Source organism: Corvus cornix, chromosome 3 (genome assembly GCF_000738735.6).
Source record: "Corvus cornix cornix isolate S_Up_H32 chromosome 3, ASM73873v5, whole genome shotgun sequence".
In the NCBI taxonomy this organism is placed as follows: domain Eukaryota; kingdom Metazoa; phylum Chordata; class Aves; order Passeriformes; family Corvidae; genus Corvus; species Corvus cornix.
In genome coordinates this window covers 57,762,246-57,772,848 of record NC_047056.1, presented here as the reverse complement: position 1 = coordinate 57,772,848, position 10,603 = coordinate 57,762,246, and the positions used below count along the sequence as shown (strand labels likewise).

Below are 10,603 nucleotides of genomic sequence, written 5' to 3'. Positions count from 1 at the left end.
TCTTCTGTTCCTTCTTCTTAAGTTCCAATTTCTAATTGCCACATTTTTGCAAGACTCCCTAGGCAGCAGCTTTCTTCTCAAAGTTGCTTATTTCCCTCTCTCAGACCTCCTCTTGTTTCTATTCCCTACACGCAGCAGTTTTGTTCCTAATGCATGTATGCTAAACTCCAAGCAATAAACCCCCTTGAACTAACATAGTATATTTTTACAAGTGCAGGTGTACATCCATAAGTTAATTTGTCTGAAATATTCTGTATGGACATTGGACAGAATGCTAAGGGAAAAACCCCAGAGTGCCAACCTCTACATGAATCTTCCTGGCTTCCCTCCACTACTCAGAAAATATTTCTATCCCCACCCAATTTCCACATCCATAAAATAGGTTGCACTGCATACATACTAATTCCATACGTGCTGGAAAAGGATCATTAAAAAACCCCATCACTCTTTGTGTTTACCAAACAAGTGTTTTTGCCTTAGTCTGTTCCCGCCTTAAATGAAGTATTTCCTATTCACCTGAGTAATTAGAGCAGAAGGATGTAGTGAATGAAGTGCCTCATTATCAAGTTTGCATCCACAGTCCCTGCAGAATGGCTACCATGCCGGCTATTTTTCATAGCTGTCTGCTTTTGCTTGTAATGGGCCATTGTTAACCCTAAATGATCCTGACATTCAATTCTCCATCAGACAATTGCGTCCAGCCGGCAGATTTAGTTCACTAGTCAACAGAGACTTTCGGTTGTCATGTTCCTCTGTGTTCTCATTAGCCCTTGTTTGACTGTGATCCATCCCCTACTGCCTTCTGAATTAAGTGATGCTACAAATACACTTATTATGTTTTATGATGTCTGTTCCTCAAATTATTTTAAGGAAAAAAACTAAATGCAATTTGATGGCTATTGGGAAACACAGGAAAAACGTGGCCATCCATTTTCTTCTGCATTGCTGATTTATGCACAGTTCTCGGTATCTCTGCCATATCATAAAAACATAATATCAAGTGTATGGTGTAACCACATACACAAAACCTACAAACACCAGAACAATGAAAGACCCACGACGCTGCTATTGCAAGGCAGCTATAAGTACCTAATATTCACACTTTTTAAAGCAACATTTTATCTGGTTTGTTCCAGTAATGAACTCATGTCACCCTCTAAGGAAGTCTCACAGAGACTGTTGTAACTCTTGCATTTTAATTCACACATCATGGCTCAGGGAGAAATTTTGCAGGACACTCGTAATGCTTCATCTAAAAAAAAAAAAAAGGAAAATTTTCAGTAGGCAATCTGAATCCTTCTGCAATTCTTGTCTTCCACTGAAATTTAAGTCCTCTATGTACATAGACAATATTCAGCAAATGTATATGATATTCACTGTAAAGTGATTTTAGAAAATATGTAGATTGCATTAACACAGAAACAAGAAGAATTATATGAAGTTTTTAAATTGGAAACCTCTTTTTAAATCATTATGCTAATCCAAACTGTTTAAAAGTTTTATCCTTTTTTGTAAATTTAAAATCCCACCAGCAATGTCTGAAGAATAAAGACTCTACTAACACCAAAAAGCAGTTCTTCTTAAAATGAATATATCAGTCATATTTCTGAACAAAAGGTAAAATCTGTCTTTGCCATTGTGCCATGCTCATAATTTGTTAAAGAGGTTTTAGGATGAAGGCTCTAATTTTAATACCGAAGGATCATAGACTTTTAAAAATTTCAGATATTTTTGTTCCTTTTCTGTTAAATGAATGCAGAAAACTAGCACCACAGTGACACTGTGTATAAAGGAATAGAAGTCTCTAACCAACCATGTGGTAGGGAAGAAAAAAAAATTATAGAAGCAAAACAAAAGCTATTGCAATTACAAAAAAACATTATGAAAAGTTTATTTTCAACTCCTGCATTTTCATGTTTGGCTCTTATCTGATTCCTTCTGCTTAATTGTTATTTGGAACTGTGCCTTGGAAGACACTACTGCTGCCTCTCCTCTCAATTTGGAAAGTGTGGCAAAGCAGCTCTATTCAGCTTCAGAGCAGTGAACATAATTGGAGCCCTAGTTCGCAAGCATGAAAGGAGGTGCTGTGCCTTTGATTAGAACTACCATCTCTCTGTGGTGTTTATCTGAAGTGTTATTTCTGTCTTCAGTGTCGACAATGGCAAATTAACATTTTACAATGCTTTCCAATGAGCTCCCAGATCTTGGCTATTGCTCAGCTCTCCCTGACGTGGAGCCTGATGTCATGTTCTGCCCTTGTTTTAAACGTGACCCAGGACATTTTAAGAAATGCAAGATGTAGAGATTTTTCCTCTTTATAAAATCTCTAAATGCCACATGTCACACAGGATGATGAGCTGAAACACACTGCAGGGACATAAGAGGTGGGGAGTCTTGACAGAATCAGGCAGCCCCAGGACTAAGGTAATTTTACACCACCTCTGACTGGGGAAAGACACATTGCTAAGTTTCCAGTACACATATGCAAGCCCTATTCAGGGCAGGGCTCCATGCACATACTCCAGGCAGAGCAAAGTTAGGACTGCTGGCAAATAACAACTACCAGTGGGCCAAAAAAAGAGTATTTGCTGCTGTGCTTTACTAGAAAGAAAAACGTTTACAGGTTTTTCTGGCTTCAAAACATGTGCAAGGAAGGTATTACAATATACAGCAACTAGTCCTCTGCATCTGGGTGCATTTCACACATCAGTGCCCACCATTGTTATTTTCACTTCTTTTTTTAATGGAATCAAGTGCCCTGTCTACTAAATAAGGGCTTTCTAATTTTATGTTATTTATTGCTTCAGAGGGGGAGGAGAAAGAATTTCCTAGCAGAGTAAAAATAAACTGGACATCATCAGCCAGAAAAAATACCAACACTAACTGATAGAAAGCGTTCTGTTTAATATAAAATATAAATTATTTAACACCGTAGATAATTAGTGAATTCAATAGTAAAAGGTCACAAAATAATACTCAAGTAAAAAAATAGATTAATGATGCTTACAAGTGAATAAGGACTACAAGTAAAACAAACAGCACAGTTGGATATGAAATATTTCATTCAGACAAAAGAAAGTACATTTGGCAAGACTGCTGCCACAGCAGCCAGGAACTCTGACAAAACTGCAGTGAATCTTTACTATGTGCAGCACACCTCATTTGAAAAATATAACTGCCTGGAATTTGCAACACTAATATATTTTGATAAGAACAAGTAGTCCTACTGAAGACAGTGTAGTTGCATAGGTAGTTATTCCACAATTCCCTTCAGAGCTGCAAAATGCAGTCCAAACAGATACTAGATGTCAGGAAAATATTTTTTAAAAGCTTATGTTTTCAGGTACACCTTAATGTCAGCACTCCTTTGGTTTTTTACCATTCTGGACACTCTTCTATTTTACTTAAAGCATACTTTAAAATGCTAATTTAATAACTTACGTAGTGGTTGGGCTTGTTTTGCTCTAGACCACACTTTTTCACTTGATTCTCTGCTCCCAATGGATTGATCTACAGCCCACATAAATGCCTAAGTGAAGGTTTAATCAGATATCAAATTAGGAAACAAGGTATTTGACAGTTTCAGTTCTTTTCCAGTCCAGTGAGGAGCTGAACCTCCAAGTTATGTTGATTTCAAGGAACCCAGGGCAAAAGTCACCCAAAACTGGTTTGCACCATTGATAAGTCACAACTGGTACCATTTTGCATATTTAAGTATTTTAATTTCTTTGTTTGTTGTTAGTCCTAGAGGAGAGATCATAATTGCAGCCTTCAACATGTCTAATGAACATCACCCCAGTATTCAGAAATAAATTATGCCTCTGCGTCATGGCATTCGGGCTCAAAGGCAATATTTGTCCTTCCATTTGTGCTTAAGTTTGAGCCTCTTGCTGCCTTTTTCTTCTTCTTCTTCAATTCCACCCCATGGGATGTAGGTTCGTTTTCAACACCATTAGCTGTAACTGATGACAGAGGAGTATCGACACTCATTAAGTTGTGCTGATTTTCTCTCTCATTCCTTTGTATCCTTTTCTTCTTTTCCTTTGTACCTCTAGAGGAAGGTGGATATAAAAAGAGTAAAAGAAACACAAAGTTAGCCCAAATTTAGAGCTTTTTCCACCTACAGCTGATGTGTTAGAGCAATTGTCTGCCTACCCTCTTGAGCACAATGCTGAAACAACTACAAAAACTACTGTTCCACAGCAGAACAAAGACAGAAAAACCATGAAGACAAAATATGAGACCACTCCACTAGTCTACTTTTTATCATAGCATTGCTTTCAAAAGAACTGCTCATGATCTTAAAAATCAGCTCGTCTTGATCAATAGACAACAGATGTAATTAAAAAATACAAATTACCAGTCTCCTCCTCTCATAAAAGCAATTGCACTTGTTTTTTTTTTTTTACTTTCCTAAGCTCAGACACCAAAATACTTACAATTAAGGAGACATTCCTGGTTTATTTATGCAACAAGAGTAAGACAGGCAGTCGAAGTATATAAGATTAGTTTTTCCATTTTAATTTGCCTGAATGAGGACAGTCAGAAATCACTTTAATGTCTATTTATGCTTATCAGCCTTCATACAGTGCCAAAAGGATCAGTCAAGTTCCTGTATCCCAGTTAATGCCTCTAACTGGTCTTGCACATGATGGCAGGGATTATGCAGATGTTACACCACTTCCACCATGAATTCCCACTCTTGGCAGAAGTTGCAACTTTCTATTTAACTATAAATACGTAACATTACTTCGACTCTAACCTTTCAAAGGAAGGTACTGTCTTTGTTAAAAATTTGCATTGTGCCTAGTACAAAGGGGTCTTGGTTTACGGCCTGAATTGTTATGTTTAATGCAGCTGAAACACATAAGCAAATGGATGAATCGAGACTGATGAATGTAATGTGTCTTTTCCACAAGTGCTGCACTGTTGATGATACTGTCCTAATGTAATCAGATTTTATAGATGAAAACGTTTACACATCAGCCTTGCTAATGAACTGATGAATATCTGCCTGTAGTTGGAAGGTGTTTTTAAGCTAAACTGTACACTTATGAATATGCAGATTGCTGCAGCTCTAGTACTGGAACATCCTAAGGAAAAGGTTCTGGAGTCTAAGACCCTCTGTGTTAGGATTCCTAGAACAATTTGAGAAGTACTGCTGCATGACAAAATTGGGATACAAAGTCATAATTATTCAGTGATACAAGTACCAATGTACCAAACCGAGTGTTCAGCTGGGTCTCGTGTAAATTATGCAGAGAGCAGTACCTAGTGCAGCTCAGCAAAACCACACAATGGGAACATGTCTAAGGACATAATGGCTGCACTGACAAGTAGCAGCTAATCATTAATATTCAAAGAGTAAGGTTAATATGCTATTTCCAATATAAAGCTACTCTAATTTTGAGAAGCAGTTTTTATCTTTTTATTATTTGAGCATCAGATGTGATGATGCATCAAAACTTAGATTAAAAACACTTAGCATCTAGAGTCTGCAGAAGACACATTAACTGGCTAAGATAAAAGTCTACTACCACCTTGTATAAAATTTGTTTTCCTATTGCAAAACCATATTTTCCACCCAGAAATTCTCAAAAAATAGACATTTTATAAGGACTTGCCATTCATGTTCTTTTAGAGCAGGTATTGTGACCATAGTGAACAATATTGTTCTAATAAGCAAGCCAGCAATCATTCATTTGGCTTAGTGAGTTGCGCAGGTGTTAAAGTTTCACTTCTCCATATCGAAAGTGTCTACTTGGCAACCACATCTCACTTGATTCTTATGAATTATGCAGTAAATAAATTTCATATCATATATGTCAATGTGACATGCATATTAAGTGTATTTCCACAGAAACCAGGAAAATAATAGTATTAGGTGGAGCAACTATTTAAGTACAGATTGGATTGGATCTCAAGTCATGTTGATATTGCTGTTAGATGCTGAAATATAAAACTTTTCCAGTTAAGATGGCAATACTTGCATGCATGTAAATTTTTAAGGATATTTCAAGACACATTGACTGCAGTGAGCAAGAAAACTACAATCCAGTCAGAGCCCTGGCAGGTCATGTTTTTTTTAACAGTAAAGTCAGAGTTTTAATGAAAAATAGGTAGCTATGATTCTGAACTGTTTTATTATCTGATCTGTGCTGTATAAATACCTATAAACAGAAATACTGAGAGTTTTTCAAACTAGTGGCATAAGCAGTATCAGAGGATCCTTTTCTCTTCTAGCTCTCAAAATAAGCTAACAGCTTGCAGTCTTTTGTGAAAAAAACCTGGTACATGTGGTCACTGCTTTGAAGTGCCATGACATGGAGCATGCATGAATTCAGACTGGAATCTCCATGATGCTCCTGCTCCCTATAGTTCAGGATGAGGGAGCACATTCTACTGACTCAAGCATGTAGGTGTCTTCTCTCACCTTTTTGAAATGTAACTGAAGTGAGTTTGGGGCTCTATGCCTTTGGTGTGACATATTCTCAGGATACCCTTAGTTTCCATTAAAATGAACATTTGTATTTGGTATGACTCAAAATTCTTGAATTTGCTTGTATCATTTGTGATTCCACACTTTAAATCTGGGGTCCCCTATTTTTCAGTGGATGCCCTGGAAAGGTCACTCAAAATAATTGTTTCCTGAAGTTCTACCAATGGAGTTGAGTCATCCCAAATTTTTGATACTGACTTCTAACAGACTGTGTCAACCGTCACAGTAACTGTGCTTTTACAGCATTTCCTTCCTTAATGTCTATGCTATCAGAATAGTTGTGCCCAAAATTCAACACTGAATTCTGTCAATGTGTAGTTGTACAGCCTATTTCTCATTGTACATGAGGGTTAAACTTTCCACTCACAATTTATTTTCAAATCTAGATACAGCTGGACAAACAAAATTCAGATTTAAAGGCAGGTTAAAATTAGGTATGTATCTGCATCTACAGCATAATGCACAGATTATTTATATGAGGAGGGAACCAGTCTGGAAAATGATCAGTGAAATAACTTTGCTTAGGTGACACATACAATGGCAAACATGGGAAGTATTTTCAGATATCAATTTTTGAAGCATAAATGGTTGCAATAGCTAGAGATATTGTGGAAGCTCTTGTTCAAAATGCTGAGAGCTTATCTGCTTACAGCTTTCACGCAACGCAGAGATACGATTTTTAAAAAATGCAAGTGTTAACATCAAAAGTGTTGCTGGCATCTTCTTAGAATGTGAAAACCCTTTGGAATTTACGTTAATTAATTATTAGAAGGTGCAAAAATAGTTTGCAGTCTGCAGCAATAAAATCCTAAGATAGCTAAGGGATGCCAGTGAGCAACCACATATCCCAGAGTTTTGATTGTTATGTACATTATAGTCCTTGGTCTTTATGTTCATATACACATGGAGATATGCATGTGTATATGAACTGTTATTTCCTTTGCATTTTGGGTGTGAAGCACTCTCTGACTGATCACCCAAAAGCTAACTTCTTGTTTTGCTTTAAAAAAAAAATAACCCTTCCAACATTTCTCTCAGTTTTCAAACAGCAGGTGGGAAATAACACTGCAATTTTTTAAGCATTTCTTGCTTACTGTGCTGCAGATGAGTCTCTATCTGTGTCATGTTTGGAGATAAATTTTAGGTCCCCTGACTTACTGGTGACTGGTGTCATCTGTAAAAGAAACAAAAAAAGCAGGAAGGTAAAAAGACGACAGACAACGGGGCCAACACATGTGCATAGAAAACCCACCAGCTTCCTGAATAAGGAGAGAATATACCACGTTTGAAAAAGAATGTCTATCAGCCATAAAATGTTAACTCCTATGTGGTTACAAACAAGGAAACAGTGCCCTGCTATAAAAAAAAGCTACTTGCAAATAAAAGAAAGTTTTCAGGTATGTGTAGAAACAAGAGGTTATGAATCTGCTTGAAGCCAGCTTAAAACACACACTGTCTTAAAAGAATTGTTATTTGTGCTACTACCAGTGAAAAAGCAGAATGCTAAAAAGCCTTCTTATTGCATAGTTTTCACAAGGAAAACCTATCTTCTTTAAGCCTGCAAGTTTAATTCAAAAGCAGTTCAAATCACGCCAGGTGACCTTGTAATTCTGAGCTAGAAAGATTCCCCAAATCTGGAAAAGTAAATTCTCTCATTTCCCAAGTAATTAGTACAACTTGCAAACAAACTCTCTACAAACAAACCTCTTCTAATTCTAAAAGGTCTCATACTTCATGAAAGAATTCCCATAAGGAAATGTGAGTGTCCTCCCTGAGTCTTCAGGGACAGGTTATTTTATTAGTTTAATATTATTTTCTACTGACTTAGAATAAACAGGATCAAGCTCCCATTGACTTACTGAATTCATACATTTACACTGCCCACAACAACCATGTTCAAACATTAGTCATTAGAATTAGTCTGCTGTAAAAACACAGATTGCTGGATTAGTTTGGACAAAAGTCAGCCTATTAGAATACAATAATGTAGCATTGACAAGGCTAGGAAGAAAAATCATCTACTTCACACACAAAATCCTTGTTAATACAGTAATAAACTTGAGACTAAGTAAATGGTAAAAGTAAACACAAAAGAAGGAAATATAATACCACTGATATGAAAATACAAGGGAGTGTTGTAAAGGGAATGACTCCAAGTAATTAATACTTCCTTCAGCATTTATAACCTCATGGTTCCTTGCCATACACAATCATGAATTCACTTTGTTTGCAGTCAAAACAAATTCTTTTTCAGAAAATCCTGTGTGAATGAGTCAAATCATTTTTAGCCTCCTTTTTGAGTAAATATTACAGAATCTTCTCACTGTACTAATACTATAATCAAATATGAACCATTCCAAAGAACAATAGAGTAGAATTCCCTAAAGTGCTACTACAGAAGACTGACCTCTTATAAAAAACAGACTAAGATTTTTAATACTTTCAGACACCTAAACACCCAAAATTATCCTTGTTTTACAGTTAGAAGATTAAAGTATCCACTAAATTTAGCTGCTTAACTGAAAGCTCTTATGATCTGTTTTAAAAGCAACTCATCACATAGCCTTTCATATATTAAAGCACAGCTTTTTAGTATGAGTACCAAGGAAAGAAGAGCACACAATTGGAGACACTCAAATAGCTGCGTTCACCTCACATGGCAACTCATGAGAATTCCTAGGTCTGTGAAGACGGACTCCCAACACTCCACAGTACTGTGTGTGACAGATTTCTTACTTTATTCCTACAACCTTTCAAGCATGTAACAAAGGAGGAACTAGATACTAGATCTGTTTGAAGCAGATCTCGCTGCCACTGCCTCCTTTTGTCTGTTCCACACACCTTCGTGTCCCTCTTAGCCTACTCCTTGACCTACTTTTCCCATCCTAGTGATGTAAGAAGTAGCAGTACTGAAGAAACGAGGGGAACAGTGGCAGATGCACAGAGGCAGTGCAGGAGCTGGTTAAGCAAGGGGATGCAGCATCAGGAGGAAGAAGTGAAGGCTGGGAAAACAGGCAGGAAGTATTTGGCTAAGGAGGTGTGGGAACACACTGGGAACTCACTAAGGACATATCGATGTAAGGAGCAATCCAGGCAGGGAAGGCTGGAGTATGGAGGAGCTGAAGAGGCTGTTGATCTAATCTTTGTCCATTTCTAAACCTCTCCACCACTTATTATGCTTGAGCAGATCTCCCATGAAGTTCCAAACAGCTCTGCACTATCGTCACTGCTTCTGTATTAAGATGCAGTAAAGCTGGTGTTGGAACAGGCATGGTGAGAGCCATGACTCTCATCCAGATCGCAGAGCTTAAATACTAATATTGTATTACTAGGGCAGTGTTTGCTTTAAAGAAAAACACCCTAATGTTTCAGATACTTATGAATATTTTTCTGATCACAAGACCAAATACTGAACACTGTATAAAAAATGAGCTCCTTTGCAGAGTGCCACTAATGGTGTTCAATTTTGCTGCTATGTTCTAATTCTCCCCGTTTGTGAGATCCAGCCCACCATAAGGAGAAGAGAACATTAGTTCATGTCAACTGTAGAAGCTTGGATTTTCTCAAGTTTCTTTTGCTTTATGATCATAGGAATTGTAATAAAATATGTATTTTTCTTTCCTAAAGGGCTTGCTTGCTTTACAGTTCTTTTATTTTATCCTGAAGTTCTCTCTTGCTTGCAACATAAGAAGCAACCTAGGCAATATAAATAAAAGCAAAATACACAAAAAGCATATCAAGTTCCTGATCCCTGCTGTAGAATCCATAGCAGTAAATCAAGCACTAAACCCTTATTGTGCAACTTGTGGGACCAATCAGGTATTTCAGAACACACTTTCTAAAAGAACCTGAAGCAGAGGGCATCTAAAGGAAATACTAGGGACAAAGTCTCATCCTAAGTCTACATCTTTGGAGTGCTTTCCTCTAGGCTGTGCACAGTTGGCCCTAAGACTGATGGTCTGCAGAGGTTCTCTGGCAGACTAAGAAGTAGATGGACAGAATACAGTGGTGTGGGAAATCTATTCAGATGATTCAAGCCATGACAGTAAATGAGTTTGCTCTGTAGCCTACAGAGGAACTCTCCCATAGAAGCTGTTTCTACAG

At 37.3% G+C, this 10,603-nt stretch overlaps 1 protein-coding gene across 4 annotated transcripts in view; it reads right to left on the bottom strand.

Annotated features, from left to right (window-relative positions):
- Positions 1–2,884: 2,884 nt before the first annotated feature.
- Positions 2,885–10,603, bottom strand: part of AHI1 (Abelson helper integration site 1) — a 91,288-nt gene continuing 83,569 nt past the window's right edge. For all 4 annotated transcript variants that reach the window (XM_039568988.1, XM_010401262.4, XM_039568987.1 and 1 more), the window contains 2 exons: positions 7,594–7,673; positions 2,885–4,051 (listed from right to left, as the gene is read on the bottom strand). In XM_039568988.1, coding sequence (XP_039424922.1) covers positions 3,814–4,051; positions 7,594–7,673 — 318 coding nt within the window. In that variant the 3' untranslated portion in view covers positions 2,885–3,813. The remainder of the gene's footprint in view (positions 4,052–7,593; positions 7,674–10,603) is intronic.